The sequence below is a fragment of the Eschrichtius robustus genome, chromosome 2, assembly GCF_028021215.1.
Source record: "Eschrichtius robustus isolate mEscRob2 chromosome 2, mEscRob2.pri, whole genome shotgun sequence".
NCBI lineage: Eukaryota > Metazoa > Chordata > Mammalia > Artiodactyla > Eschrichtiidae > Eschrichtius > Eschrichtius robustus.
In genome coordinates this window covers 91,047,523-91,064,505 of record NC_090825.1, presented here as the reverse complement: position 1 = coordinate 91,064,505, position 16,983 = coordinate 91,047,523, and the positions used below count along the sequence as shown (strand labels likewise).

At 35.2% G+C, this 16,983-nt stretch overlaps 1 protein-coding gene across 1 annotated transcript in view; it reads right to left on the bottom strand.

The window, feature by feature from the left end:
- Positions 1-16,983, bottom strand: part of CAMK4 (calcium/calmodulin dependent protein kinase IV) — a 213,599-nt gene that overhangs the window by 46,520 nt on the left and 150,096 nt on the right. Inside the window, exon 5 of the mRNA XM_068534083.1 lies at positions 10,808-10,880. Within this exon, the coding sequence (XP_068390184.1) occupies positions 10,808-10,880 (73 nt within the window). The remainder of the gene's footprint in view (positions 1-10,807; positions 10,881-16,983) is intronic.

Here is a 16,983-nt window from a genome sequence, read left to right as displayed (position 1 = left end):
GAACCTTCCTTGTCTACATTCCAAGTTATGTATATATACTATTCATTTTCTTGGTGGTCATCATTTGCCACTAAAATCATGCAACTTATACATATCTTTTAAAACACGTGGAACATTCTATTAATAAAATCTGAGTTTTGACTATTTTTAAGTGTCCAGAGCACAGATAAGTATTGATAGTTATCTATTTAATCCACCAACTGTTTATAACATAATAGGGAGAGCCCTGACATTCCAGCAAAATTTTATGGATTGATGATATGTAGGGAAATATTTCCTTGAAAAAAATAACCAGAGCAGGCTCTGTAAACTTCAAGCAAAACAAATAATTGGGAGGAAACACTGAGGTCAGAAATCACAGAAGATTAATATTAAATATATGGCATGTAAAATGCATTAGAATTATTTCACACTACTTTCATGAGCCAAAAATAAAGAGGATATTGCAGAGGGGCCTTAAATTACATTTACAAAAGGCAGAAAGATAAAGTGGAACACTGGAATGAGAAAGGGTATTCTTGTCCTAGGTCAAGAAAACATTTTGAAACCTCTGGTGGTTACTGAAATTTTTCTTTAAACTAGGCAAAAAAGTTAGTAAGAATTGTTAGTGTGTCCAACACTGCATATATTGCAATGGTGTTTCCATTTCTTTAGATCTTTGGATGGTGATGATTCTCTGGAATTTACAAAATAAAGATAGGAAGGGAGAGAAGGAAGGAGGAAGGGAGAGAGGTTGAAAGTAAGAGAGAGGGGGCGAGAGAGAGAAAGATAGAGACAGAGAGGGAGAGAATAGACACATTAAGGGGACAGTTGCACTTAGATGCATTGGAAACTGTGTGAAAGAATTTTTTCTTTTTTGTAGTCGCAATGTATTGGCCTCCTACTGGCATTCAGTGTACTGTATTGAGGTTAGTGGTATGGACTGAATGTTTATGTCCCCCCAGAATTCATATGCTGAAGCCCTAATTCCCAATGTGATGGTATTTGGAGGTGAAGCCTTTTGAAGTAAGTAGATTTCGATGAAGTTTTGAGGGTGGAGACCTCGTGATGGGATTAGTGCCCTTATAAGAAGATGAAGAGACCAGAGCTTGCTCTCTCTCCCTTGTGAGGACACGGCAAGAAGACTGCAGTCTAAAACCTAGGATACAGCCCTCACTAAGAATCTGACCATGCTGGCATTCTGTTCTGGGACTTTTAACTTCCGGAACTGTGGGAAACAAATGTTTTTTCTTTAAGCCACCCAATCTGTGGTATTCTGTTATAGCAGCCTGAACAGGTTAATATAGCCAGTGATGCTAAACACCTACAAAGAACTGCCCTGCCCAAATGAAACTCGTGTTCCTGTTGTTTCCATTGAGAAACTCTGAATCTTAGCCAAAGTGAGTAAGCTGGATTTTTTGTGAGCACTCCTTATTCAGGAGCTACACACTTGAGATGGGACCAAAGACAGTGACTAAAACAAGAAAACCAAGTTAACCTTCTGTTTCCATGAATGGTGCAATCTATAGGCTATGACCTAGGCCTCTACCTATTTGTTAATTTGACATCTTCATTGAATTGTATATTTCTCATTTATGAGGCAGGCAAAATACTTTGTAAAACTTTTGCAGAACTTGTTCTTGAATTATTTAATAATACTAAAATCAAAAGTCCATGTTCAAGGAATGAAGTTAATAGAGTATTATTATAATATTGCCTGAAAGCTCGTCTTCTGACCCAGAAATAAAAAAGTATTTACCTGACTCTTTCACAGGATTATTCATTTTTCCACACTACTTCTGAATTAACCATTCCCAAAATAAAAATTCACTTTTTATGGGTCAAAGACATCATAAGTAGAAGATTCATATTCATCCTTATAATACAAGATAGGACTTCATTTCCTCAAGGCAGAGAGTACTTCAGTTTTGGGGCAGACAACTGTTACCCAAGAGCAAGGAAATAAATTTCATGGTCCCATCCCCATGCTCCAATAAATAATCAATGAAAAACAACAGAAAAATAGTTAGTTAGAGTCTAACCTTAGTTACTCCACCATCCTTGGAGAGAAGCACACATACAAAGAAAGGATCACTGTTCACCTTCAAGCCACAATACTTTGATATTTCCCACACGATAATTCTTTCCTAAAAGGGGATCATTGTCAAAGGAATCTTTTTAGCTTAGAGTCATTCCCTTGCAGCCCATAGGTAGAGGTTGTCACACATAAACTATATTGACGTAAAGAAGAGACTGTCCTCCTAGAGAGCCCATTGTGGGTGGTAGAATTCTTTGCTCAGCTTTTTCTGAATTTTAGCTTTTCAGAGCATTCAGGGTCAGAGGAACAGAATACATAGATGTGCAATACTGTATCACAGGAACAGAAAATAGGCCAAATTGCCAATCAGAGTAAGGTTTGTTTAAAATAGAAAAGGTATCATGATAATATGATAATATCCTTCCTCTCATGGTCGATACACACCTGCTTGGAATAAGCATTTTTAAATGTAATTAAAATTTATTACTTTACTTAAAACCATATTCCCTTATAGCTTGAATTCCCATCTTTTTTCTTTTTCTTTATTCACATTAAATCTTTGTAGGTCATCTATAGAAACAGAAACAATGTGTGCCTTTCCCGACCTCATGAGGAAACTGCGGGTAGATCTCTATTACTACATTTTGTTTCCTTTTTTGTGCTTTTTTTTTTTTTTAATACTGCCCCTGTTAACTAGAAAAATTTTTCCTACCCTTACTTGAGGTTATCCAATTCTCCTGCTCCAAAGTCAAGGATTCTGTGAATCTCGTTCCTTTAGCAACTGAAGCCTGACAGAACAGCTGTAAATGAACTTCTAAAGACTGTAATGCAAGGACATCAAGTAAGAATCAGGTCATATCTACACAGTAACCTCATGTGCATGACATTTCAATGGGCTTTTGCAATAGTGAAGACATTCATCTCAATCCCAAGGTGTTTCCTTCTAAGAAAGATAACTTAGATGTTATTTTTTACCCTCTTTTTCTTGTTAAATCTTTCCAGGCAGGGACTGTGTCTCATGTTTACTTTCTGTAGCTCTCCTCAGGACCTACAGTGCATGTTGTGTGTAGGGAATATGGTCATCCTGGGCTAGAGGCTTTGGTTGGTCTCTTAAAATGTTTGTTATTTTTTGCTGCTGTTTTATTCATCATTTGTTCTCAGCTAGAGGAGAGGCAAAAGAGAGTACAAAAGGAAAAAAAAATGTAGGCGAAGGAAATAGGAATTGAAGAAAAAGTTCATTAGAGGAACTGTGTGACTGTATGGAAGAGAATGGAGTAAAGCCTCAGAGAGCAAGTGGGCAGAGAGGTGAGGAGAAGAGAATGTATTGTAATGTTAATAAAGGTGAGAAAGTTTGATGAGAATTTCTTATCAATCCTCTAAGTCCTCTTCTATGCATGTTCCCCACTCTAGTTTATTTCTCATAATCTCTAAGTCTTCACATATGTAACATTCATAAATATTGGCAGTGAAGACCCAAGGGGAATCCTGGGCTTAGTTGTTAGCATACTTCATTCATAGAATCACAAACCATGTCCTTTTAGATGCTTTTCATCTATTGACTGGACATTTTCATAACCTCTTAACTGGCTGCCCTGCTTTTGGACTTCATGCTGCCATGAAGGATGATGGTCCTGCAGCAAAAGTCCCTCAGGGTCTCCTCACCTACAGAAACATGGGAACTTCTTTCATGTAAGCCTCTCTGGACAGGATCCATACCTCTTGCTCAAACCCCAGTTCTCATCAAGTGTACTTTACTTTCTAGCAATATCCAAAGACCAGCAGTTCATGCCTTTGCATCTTTGGTCTATTATGTTCTATAAAAATTTGTGGGAGAAAAGGAGTATTCCTGGTATTCCCTTTTTTTCACACTGGCTGCCTACTAAACAGCAGTTTTTCTTTCAAAACCCAACACAGACATAACATCCTCTGGCAAGATTTTTCTGACTCAGTTTCATTTTAGATGTTTTGAATAGGTTTCACCCTCCCTGATGTCTTTGAAGTTGCAAAATGCATCAATTGGTGCACATATGTCATCTTACAGCTATGTGTTTATGTATCTATCTGCTCTATAAACTAATGAACTTCTTAATCTCTGTATCCAAGATTTTGACACATACCAGAGAATCAGCTAATGGCTGAACTGAATTACTGACATCATTCAACATTTACAGAAAAAACAAGTCATTTAGAATGTAACAATTAACATGATATTTTGTATATAGTACTTGGAAAATTCCTAGGTATTTACTCTAGAATTTATTGTGATTCCCTGGAATCAAAAGAGAGAAGGCCACTTAGAATTTGATAAACTTTTGATATCATTGTCGATAATGATGTACAGAAACATTTAATGAGAAAGGAACCTCCTTCCCAGGCATTATTTTTAGATCTCCAGGTTCCTAATATTGAGCTATAATTTTCAGAATGTAAATTTTTTTTTTGCTCCAAATTTTTTTTGTTAAAATATCTATGCTATGCCTAAGCCATTGATCTATTTTATTCTATGTTTATAAATAAAAAAATTATAACATTAACAGAACTATTTGTTATTTCTTCTCTGGTGAATGTAATCTCTCAATTCTTAGTAAGAATATATAACCACTTCTACTTTTTACTGGTAAAATTATCATTATAGTGTTTTAATGCCTGAGCCTTGCATTAAAATCCACCCTCCAGAGATCAATGTTCAAATGGAAGTAACAAGAGACAAAATCTCCCCAGAAAAAAATGTAAATACCACAGGAACCGACAAACTTAAACAACAACCCCCCCCATTTTCTTTCTTAGTCTTTCATTGCTTAATTAAGTCCTCAGAAGAATCTTTTTACTGACAATAAGTGGACCCAAGTAGGAACAATACTCACAAAAACAAAGAACAAGTGTCAGAAGCAAGCTTATTGTTAATGACCTTAAACATCAGTGTCCCTTCAAATCATATTTAATCCTCATTTATCAGTATGTGGATGTGTGTTTTATGTTCAGTGAAGTTCAGTTTTTAGAAATGTGAGGGACCAGAATCTTTTTATCTAGGAGTATGCCCTTCATGTTATGTTTAGATAGACGGAAAACTATACAATTTGCTCTGAACACAGAACCATTATTAGTATATACTCAAAAGTTTATTTAAGAAGAAGTTCAGTATCTTTTTGCTTCAAGTAACAAGATATACAATTTAAAGTGGCAGAAATTTTGAGAAACATTATAATCTATGAGATATCAAGCAGGAGAATTCCAATGATGTCTACTTTTTCCTCTGCCTTCTTCAACATTGTCATGTTTCTCTTCATAATTACAAGACAGCAAAAGCAGTTCCCAGCTTCATACGCAGACTCCAATATGACAGTGAAAAAGAGAAAAGACCTTTCCTCCCCTGGCTCTCCTTTTATTAAAGGGAAACTTTTCTAATAACTCACAAGCAGACTGCCCATCAAAACTCATTGGTGAGGATCAGGTCATATGCCCTTGCCTAGCTGCAAGGGAGGGTGGGAGAAGTTTTAGCCTTTTCCATCTTTATAAAAGTAGATTGGTTCCGTCAACAGGAATAAGAGGTCAGGTGGAAGAAGGCTTAAACGTGTCAAATAATGTAAAGTTGAATGACGTATATACTGCCCATTAAACCTATAAATGTTATCAAGCATAGTACTTGGTAGTAAATATAGATAGTAATTTTTTAAAAATACATTTATTTATTTTTGGCTGCGTTGGGTCTTCGTTGCTGCGAGCGGGCTTTCTCTAGTTGCAGCGAGCGGGGGCTACTTTTCCGTTGCGGTGCGCAGGCTTCTCACTGCGGTGGCTTCTCTTGTTGCGGAGCACGGGCTCTAGGCGCAGGGACTTCAGTAGCTGTGGCACACGGGCTCAGTAGTTGTGGCTCGCGGGCTCTAGGGCACAGGCTCAATAGTTGTGGTGCACAGGCTTAGTTGCTCCGCGGCATGTGGAATCTTCCCGGACCAGGGCTCGAACCCGTGTCCCCTGCATTGGCAGGCGGATTCTTAACCACTGCGCCACCAGGGAAGTCCCTAGATGGTAATTTTTTTTAACGCTGCTGCACTTGTTTTGAATTCATTGACCTCTAGAACCATTTCACACACGTTAGTAAAGACTATGAAGACTTTAAAGAGTCTATGAATAGAAACAGAAATTTTGAGAATTGATTTTTGTTTTCAAATAACTTCCGGTACCATTTATTAAGCTATTGTATCTCAACTTTATATCTGCCCTTCTATAGTCCGCTTCATGAAGTGGGGACTTGAGTTACAAGTGACACTTTTCCTCTGCTGGCTTCCTGTTTGGCTCTGCTATTAGAGGGCACTAGGAAGAGAGTAGAAGGCTTGAAGAGGATGAAGGGACTTGCTTCCTTTCTGAGTCTGTTTTTCTGCTTGTTCTTCCCATGTACCTTTGAAACAGTTTTTAACCCCGCAGTGGCAGATCATTCCAATAGCAGCTGCTAATTCCACTTTACACTTTTCCAGTGCTCACAGAACCAATCCCAGAGTCCCTCTTCAGTAACACCAGCACTAGCTGGCCAGAACACCGTTCTCAAAGGTCTGAGTGCCCGCTGCATGGGCAACGCCTCTGACGTCAGAAAAGAGACACCCGCCTAGCCAAGCAGTGAACTTTCACACAGGTCTATAGAGCACCTCCTTTAAACTTCTAAATTTTAATAATCTTAACCTCTTTACTTGGTTTCTCCAGTCCAATAGGAGGCTGCTTCTCGAAGCTGCTACCTCTACAATACATTAGCTTAGTGTTCCCCTTTTGCCTTTCCAGTTCTTCACTGTCTAGTCGTTAGTTCTTTATCGATTGATTCTCTAATAGGCTAAATTTGTTCTTTTTTAGGGGAGATTACAGGTTTTTAAAAATTTACCAAAAGGAGCTTCAACTATTTCTGCATCCTTATAATCATGTCCATTTCCTGTTTTTCTTTGATGTTCAGATACCATATTTTTTTTCCATAACCTAAAAGGGTTAGATGCTTTTGTCTGCAAATTTTCACGCCCATCACCATAATATTTAAAACAATTTGAACAAAAAAATCTATGTATTGGGATAGTAAACATATTTAATATTTTTTCAACCATTTCCGTTTATTTTATTAAATTCAGTGTATACTCTATATTACAAGTTTCTCCAGGCTCCAAGTTCATGGCTTTGAAATTAATACATGCCCAAGAGAACTGTGGTTAGCAAAAGAGGGGAGGCAGCATTAGGGGTGGAGAAAAGAGAAGGACAGCAATTTTTTTGAAAACAGAGGAACAGTAGAATAGCAATGATAAGGAAAGAACTAGAGGTGGTGGCAATAGTGAGCTGCCAGAGGAGATGAAACATTCCCTGGTTATCTCTACAAGTAAATGGAAAAGGAGGGCTTTAAGGTTTGGCCTTGTGCTTTATGACACATGACATGATGACCCTTCCTGAATGCCCAGACTGACTAGACCATTTAACTTGGGACAACCTTGAATTCATTTCAGGAAGATAGACTACTCAAGAAGGCTTAAAGATCTGCACTTAAAGACTAATTGAATGAATTCAAACGCAAAGGGGGAAACATCTTTCATATTCATTTTAAAAGCTTTCAAAAATGCTATTTAAAGCTAAAATGCAGAAGGAGCAAGATTACAGTCAGACAGTGTGAAATATTTGGGGCAAGAATTGGGATGAAGTGGGGAGGAAGAGAAGGATTACAAGATTTGTTGCCTAAGGGGTGTAATTATGCCTGCGACATATTTCCCAAGAAATTTTTAATCTTTAACTTTTATACTTCTGTGCTTTCAAAAACCAGCCTAGATACAGTCTTAAAAGTGTGTGATTCAGAGGAAATGTGAGATATATCACTGATTACTTTGAGTTCCCAACTGTCTTATTTTTATAGTTATCTATAGCCATGTAGTTGACAATAAACTATTTCATAAATGTCAGCTCCTTCTCACAAGTTTTAAATTGCTTGCTTTCTACCTGTGAAACACTGAGGGAAATTACTTTAATTTTTTTCTCTAAGTTAACCCTTAGGGGCAGCAATCAGAGAAACTCTGATTTTTATAAAACTTCTTTCAAAGAATGTTTGACTTGAATGCGGTAACCTGCTTCCTAAACTGGAGCTTTGTAGAGCTTTATGAGTAGGTAAAAAACACAGTTTTTCTTTTAAATTTAAGATTAGCAGTAGACTAACCAATCCATCTTTGCAGACCTGAAATAGAGTTGTAGGAACTCTAGTCCCTGTGTTCTATGTGGAGCACCTCCATCTCCATCTCTATTAGTGGCTCTTTTATCCCTCAATTGATGTAACTCCAACAGGTGGAAAATCCTGATGCTGAAAGCATCCATTTCTCATTCACTGAATGAGAATTCTCCCAGTCAGCCACCCGAGGTATCACTAAATTGAAGCATGCCCACTGTGATAAGCCAAAAGAGTCAAGAGCTGACCTAAATGGATGGAGGCAACCAGAAAAAACATATTGAAGAAGGTAAGTTTTGAATGAAAGGAAAAGAATTAAATGATAGTAAGGGAGTGGAAAATAATCTTATGAATGGAAGCAAATTACATAGTTTTGTTTCATATGAATTGAGTAGAAAAATGATTATAAGAATGTTTCAGTAAATGTGACATCATCTAGAAAGACAAAATATAGAATAGTGGTTATTTCTGACTATTTCGATAAATTTTCATTTATTTATTCAGCAAATATTTTTGAGCACCTACCATTGTCATTTGTCTTTTATTTTAGTACTCAGCTGTGGAGTGTATATGTATATATAGATTTATAAGATGTAATACATCTTCAAATGAATATTCTGAGTCTGAAGTTGCTTATCCTCTTTTCCCTCTTTTTTGTAGATTGCTATTATTTCCATACCTTATCTCATTTAGTCTTTTCCACAACCCTGTTAGGTTGAATGTTATGCCTATTTTACATGCGGAAACTGAGGCTCAGAGGTGTTTAGTGATAGACCCAAGCTCTCACATCTAGAAACGGAACCCAGCTCTGTTTGACTCCCAAAGTACTCTTAACTGCTATATCAGCTGCCTGCCTGATTTGAGGAAAGTGATAGTGGGCCACTGCCAAGAAGTTTACTTGAATAGATAATCTATGGAACACAGTAGTGAAAAAAGAAGATTTAAAATGAGTATTTAAGAAAGGCATAAAACTACCATTACTGAACTCAAAAGGGACAAAATGAAAACAGTGACTGCAAAGGAGAACTGATAGACATATACAGACATATATTTAGAGATAGGAATTGGAAGCAACCAGAAGTGTCTTTTAAAGTCATGCCAGAAATAGTCATAGCATGACATAGGGAGCAGGATTATGTTCATGGATACTTGAAGAGAGATTCAACTGAAGTTGGGAAGGTGGATGTGAGGAGAGAAGGTGATGGACAAGTTAAAAACGATCCAAGTTGGAAAGCTTAGGAAGCCAAGATGGTAAATATAGTGTATCTGATGAAAAATCTGGAATGGAGTGGTTGTTTTAGGTGTGGTGAAAAGATGAATTTGATATTCAAAATTCATATAATCAGGAACTGCATTGTGTATTTAAAGTAAAATTCCATGGCATCTTCTCCAGCTTTTATCCACCCCAAATTCAAACTTTTAATCCCCCACCATAGCAAAAAGATCAAAACACTTTATAGGAAAAAATAATTTGGAAAGTCTGGGTTATAAAGCCATATGAACTTGGCGTTGATATCTCAATAATGGATTTTGTTAGATCACAGATCTTCTATTTCTAGCAGCCCTATGCAAAGATTGCGAAGACTGGATTTTTTTTCTTTCCACCCACAATTGGTACATAAGCTTGTTAGATATCAAGAGTCCTCCCTCCCTCTCTCCCTCCCTCCCTCCTTCCTTCCTTCCTTCCTCCTTCCCTCCTTCTTGTTTTGGCTGTAGGTAAAATTCATAGGACATGTACTTGTGTCACTGTGGCTCCCCAAGATATTGACTAATGATTTTAGTTATATAACTGACTCTGATTAATAGAATATATATTAATTCTGGGTATATTTTATAGATTTGTCTCTTTAACTGATCCTAATAAATATGTCCCTTTGGGCCCCATCCTGTTTGTTCAGAGAATAATTTGTTCTGGATTTATATTCAATAAATAAATCACCAAAGTGTCCCAGGACATACTAGACACCACTAATCTATAGGAAGATTTGCACCAGTTGAGTCCATTTTATTTAGGCAAATATTTCCTTATTAATTCAATACAAACCAACTTCTCAAAATTATATATATATATATATATATATATATTTTTTTTTTTTTTTTTGGTAAATGTGTGTCCATGTTTCCATCATTAACTTACAAAACTTTATTCCAGTTTAAAATGTTAACATACTTCTCCCTTTAAAAAAAATAAAATTGTCAGAATTTTTCTCCTAATTTACTCATTTCTTCTCTTGAAAGAAAAATTAATAATCTCTATGCTCTAAGGTCTATATTTATCTCCTTGAACATTTTTCCACTTCCTTACCAAACAACAAAAACAATAAAGAAATGGAAAGAGAGAGAAAAGAACAACTATAGGCACCAAAGTCTCATCTGATTCATAATAATAGAATGGAAATGATTTTTACAAACTTATGGCATTACATATGAGGACTGCATCTTTCAGAGTTTGAGTTATCAATAGAAAATATAAATTTGTTCAACATTTTCTAGTAAATATTTCATACTGTTTTTCTGTAAATTTTACGGCTTGTCACAGATATACACTTCCTAAATGATGATTCTGTAAAAGGAAGACATTACCCAGAGTTACAGTATTGCTGTCACTTCATACTTACAGCAACTGCCTCCAGGATTTGTTTGACAGCATCTGCAGCATCTCGTTCACTATAATATCCCTTTTCCACAATCCTAAAAAAAAAAACATGAAATCCTTCTCAGACACATGCATCCAGTTGAGTAGATGTTAAAAGAAGTTAAATTAACGTTAAAGAAGATTTATCTAAACAATTGCAGCAGGCTACCATGACATGAGGGGAAAGATTTCCATAAGTTGGCACTCTAGAAGTCTTTAGGTTTATTTAGGAAAATGGAAACATTTATTTTGCCTAGGCTTGAAGTTTCCATCCTATTGAGGACAAAAAATTCTTTTTAAACTTTGCATTGCAAATCATTTTAAACATATACTAAGTAGACAATATACCATGAACCATCCCATTTAACTGTCACACTGCTTCAGCAATTATCAATTCATGGCCAATGTTGTTTTATCTATCTAATTAATTACTTCCCCTCCTCCTTTATTATTTTAAAGCAAATATCAGACATCATATAATTTCATTCATAGATATTTAAGGAGGTATATCTAAAAATAAAGGACCTTTTAGAAATCATAACTACAATGCCACTATATCTATAAATTACAATTCCTTAATATTATCAAATATGCAGTGTTTCAACTTTCTAATTATCTTGAACATGTTAAAATTTGTTTGTTTGTTTTTTTGAATCAATATCCAAATAAGGTCCATGCAATTGATTGGTTGATATGTCTTTTATTCTCTTTTTACCTGTAGCTCCTCTCTCCCATTCCCTCACTCACTCTCTCTCACCTGCTTTTCTTTTCCAAATAAATGACTTGCTCTTTTTGTACAGATTTGGGCAAGAAATTATTCTTTGAAATTAAAGTCTTTCCTTTTTTAATTTCAAGAATTTTCCTGAGTTAGAATGTTTCATATTTATTTTCTTCCATTGTTTTGGTTTTCTTCTTTGGGGTATGCAATTACACACATATAAGAGGTTTTCTACTTTATGGACCCAAATAAACAAAATAAGAAATGAAAGAAGAGAAATAACAACAAATACCACAGAGATACAAAAAAAAAATCATAAGAGAATACCATGAACAGTTAAATGCCAAAAAATTTGACAACCTAGAAGAGACAGAAAATTTTCTAGAAACATACAACCTGTCAAGACTAAATCAGGAAGAAACAGACAATCTGAACAGGCTGATCAGTAGTATTGAAATTGAATTTGTAATAATAAAAAAAAAAAACTCCCAGCAAACATAAGTCCAGGAGCAGACAGCTTCACAGGGGAATTGTAGCAAACATATAAAAGAGAATTAATGTCTATCCTTCTCAGAATATTCCAAAAAATTGAAGAGGAGGGAAAACTCCAAAATTTATTCTCTGAGGCCACCATTACCCTGATACCAAAACGCCAAAGACAATACAAAAAAAGAAAATTATAGGCCAATATCTCTGATGAATATAGATGCAAAAATCCTCAATGAAATATTAGCAAACCAAATTCAACAATATATAAAAAAGGATCATACACTATGATCAAGTGGGATTTATTCCAAGGATGCAGGGATGGTTCAATATTTGCAAATCAATCAATGTGATGCACCACATTAACAAAAGGAAGGATAAAAATCACATGATCATCTCAATAGATGCAGAAAAAGCATTTGACAAAATTCAACATCCATTCATGATAAAAACTCTTCATCAAACTGGGTCTAGAAGGAACATATCTCAAAATAATAAAGGCCATTTAAGACAAACCCATAGCTAACATCATACTCAACAGTGAAAAGCTAAAAGCCTTTCTTCTAAAATCAGGAACAAGATAAGGATGTCCATGCTCTCCACTTCTATTTAACACAGCATTGGAAGTCTTAGCCACAGAAATCCAACAAGAAAAAGAAGTAAAATCATCCAAATTGGGAGGGAAGAGGTAAAACTGTAACTATCTGCAGATGACATGATACTATAATATAGAAAATCCTAAAGTCTCTACAAAAAAACTATAAGAACTAATAAATGAATTCAGGCAAGTTGCAAGATGCAAGATTAATATACAGAAATCTATTGCTTTTCAACACACTAATAATGAACTATCAGAAAGAGAAAGGAAGAAAACAATCTTGTTTAAAATTGTGTCAAAAAGAATAAAATGCCTAGGAATAAACTTAACCAAGGAAGTGAAAGACCTATACTTTGAAAACTATAAAACACTGTTGAAGGAAATTGAAGGTGATACAAAGAAATGAAAAGATATCCCATGTTCTTGGATTGGAAGAATTAATATTGTTAAAATTTCCATACTACCCAAAGCAATCTACAGATTTAATGCAATCCCTATCAAACTACCCATGACATTTTCCACAGGACTAGAATAAATAATCCTAAAATTTCTATGGAACCATAAAAAACCCCAAGTTTTGAAAGCAATCTTGGGAAAAAAGAACAAAGCTGGAGGTATCACGCTCCCTGCCTTCAGACTATATTACAAAGTTACAGTAATCAAAACAGCATGGAACTGGTACAAAAACAGATACATAGATCAATGGAACAGAATAGAGAGCCCAGAAATAAACCTACACACTTATAGTCAATTAATATATGACAAAAGAGGCATGAATATACAATGGAGAAAAGACAGTTCCTTCAATAAGTGGTACTGGGAAAACTGTACAGCTACTTGTAAAAGAATGAGATTAGAACACTTCTTCACGCCATATACAAAAGTAAACTCAAAATGGATTAAAGACATAAGTGTAAGACCTGAAACCATAAAACTCCTAGAAGGGATTGTAAGCAGAACACTCTTTGAAATAAATCATAGCAATATTTTATCAGATCTGTGTCCTGAGCAAAAGAAGTAAAAGCAAAAGTAAGCAAATGGGACCTAATTAAATTTAAAAGCTTTTGCATTGCAAAGGAAACCACTGACAAAATGAAAAGACGACCTACTGAATGGGAGAAAATATTTGTAAATGATATGAACAATAAGGAATTAATATCTAACATATATAAAGAGCTCATACAAGTCAATATCAGAAAAACAAGCAAGCTGATTAAAAAATGGGCAGAAGACCAGAATAGACATTTACCCAAAGAAGACCTACAGATGGCCAACAGGCACATATAAAGATGCTTAACATCACTGATCATCAGAGAAATGCAAATCAGAATCATAGTGAAATATCACTTCACACCTTTCAGAATGGCTATCATAAAAAAACCCCACAAATAACAAGTGTTGTCAAGGATGTGGGAAAAAGGGAACTCTTGTGCACTGTTGGTGGGAATGTAAATTGGTGCAACCATACTGGAAAACAGTAAAAAAGTTCTTCAAAAAACTGAAAATAGAACTACCATATGATCCAGCAATTTCACTCCTGGGTATATATCCAAAGAAAACAAAAACACTAATTCAAAAAGTTACATGCACCCCAATGTTCACAGCAGAATTATTTACAATGGCCAAGATATGGAAGCAACCTAAGTGCCCATCAATAGATGAATGGATAAAGATGAGGTATATATACATAATGGAAAATTATTCACCCATTTTCATTCACAATTCGATTTTATCATCCATTCAAATAACTGAGCCAATCCAAATTTAAATGACAGATGCTTTAATTGGGCTTTAGTAGCTGAAACTGCTGAGACACTATACACTTCAAGCTTCTGATGACTTTTAAAATGCCTCCAGTGTACACATGTATATAGGATACTTTTATAACCTCCCTGATGAAAACCTAATATTGAAGTAGCAGCTGAACCCAGAGCCAGCACTTAGTGGTAGAGGCTGCAGGTCTCTCCTCACCATCTTCTTTTGCACTTGGGAAGCACAGCAACATCTGGGTAGAGTTCTAGCTTGGACTTCTGTCTCCTTATCTCTTGGGGTCCATTCCTTAGCACGCTAACTTTTTTTTCTTGTTATGTTTGTATCTTGTTTTTTTGTTTGTGTTGGGCTTTTGTTTTCCCTTTGTGTGTGTGTGGTTTGCAATGATGTACTTGCCTAAACTTTGAATTGCACTTTTTAATAAATATTTGTAACAATTTAAAAAAAAATGAATGAAATTCTGCCATTTGCAACAATGTGAATGGACCTAGAGAGAATTATGCTTTGTGAAATAAGTCAGACAGAGAAAGACAAATATTCTAAGCTATCACTTATATGTGAAATCTAAAAAATAAAACTCATGTATATAACAAAACAGAAACAGATTCACAAAGAGAACAAACAAGTTGTTACCAGTGGGGAGAGGGGAGAAGGGAGGGGCACAATAAGGGTAAAGGATTAAAACACAAACTACTATGTATAAAACAGATAAGCAACAAGGATATATTGAACAGCACAGGTAAATATAGCCATTGCTTTGTAATAACTTTAAGTGGAGTATAATCTACAAAAATATTTAATCACTATGTTGTACACCTGAAACTAATATTGTAAAACAAGCATACTTTAAAGTTTTTCTACTTTTGATTTACATTGTTCTTCTTACTATGATTTTCTTAATTTTAGTTTATTTTGCAATATTAAGTTATAATTTCATCTATTTTGTGGGCATATCCTCCCGACATGCTTTCACTGTCTAAGGGGACCCTATTCTTCTCCTTATTTTCTGTCCTCTTATAATCATTTTGTATTGTAATTAACTGAGCCACATCTCTGCTGTTTATTTTTAAGTTAAATTTGTTTTCTTAACCTTTTGACAGAGTGATAGGTCAGAATATCTATTCTAGTTTCATGGCTCTCGACTTTCTGGTTACTTTCATGAAGCATTCAAAAATTGGACCTCATACTTTCTGAGATCTCTTCTCTATCTGGAACATCATTCCCTTTCCTCTACCATCTCTACTCTGATTACTAAAGTCTCTTTCCAGAAGTTTCTCCTAAACACAGGTTTTTTTTTCCCCCCAAAGAGGCTTTAGATATTAATTTCATGAGTTCACAGGGCCTTGACCGCATTAGTCTCTTCAAACCTTACTGTGGGTGTAGCCCTCGCACTTCTCGAAAATTTGCATACCAAAAAGCCCTCAGCTTTCTTCTTATACTGGCCCATCCTGCTCCCAAAGATTTGGAGATTTTAGAGATTTGAGTGTTCTCCTATTCTTAGTTCCATCACATGCTCTTTTGCTTCCTTTGCTTCTTCTTACATAAATGCTAATACCATGTGGCTCTTGCAAACTGTCATTAGTTTGTCCTCATTCACTCATATTTTAGCTTCATGGAGATGCCTTGTCATCTGGTTTTGCTATAGATATTGTCAGTGAGGTTTTGGTTTTTTAGTCCTAGTTTCTCTGTCTATTCTTATGGGGATATTTGGGAAGACTGAAAGACTACTTTGTTGTGGTTTCTGTCTTCCCAGAATTTCAAGAGAAAACACAGTTTTGATAGACTGTAGATCACCAACTTGCACAAGATGTTTTCAGCTGACAAAAAGTTGTGGTAAAGACATTTGAAAAAGGTCAATTCAAAACATGAGACACAACAACAAAAAACAATTCTAAAAAATTGTTGACTTTTTGTAATTTTGGATTGAAATTTTTCCTAGATGGTTAGTACCTCAAATAGTATAGTTATTTTTCAGAAAGTACCTTCTTTCTTTAATGTTGCAGCAAGAAGTTTTAAGTTCTCAAAGTAGCTGGTGTTAGAAGCTGAATTTTGAAAATGTTTACAAAATAGGGCATGAACAGAACAGATAGGACAAAATAAAAAAGATGTATTACAAGAAGATACCTTAATGATCATAATTATTAAGATCCAGAAAAACTATATTGATGCAAAAATTCCAACGACTTTCTCCATTCAATTATTTTGAACGTTGCCAAGAAACACAAACTCATCATATTTTTAAAGGATGAAAGATGGAATATCCTTCCTCACCTTTTTATTTATTGGATACCTGTTATGCACCAGGGTCAAATAAAATGTGAAAATAGATTAAAATATTCAGGGGGTTATTATTAATTGGTCCTTAAAAATAAGTTTTCATATGATATTTCCTTAGAATACGAATTTTTCCAACTCATGATTAAGTTACATAATCTACCTACTAAAATTTTAATTGAAATGGTTTCTTGAACTATACTTTCTGAACATTGTTAAATGGAGTATGAGAGAAGGGGAAAAGAAGGACTATTGTGTCAGTGTAAGTTGAGAACTTCGGCTACCATTGTATCATTCTCTGCGTTGCTCTCTA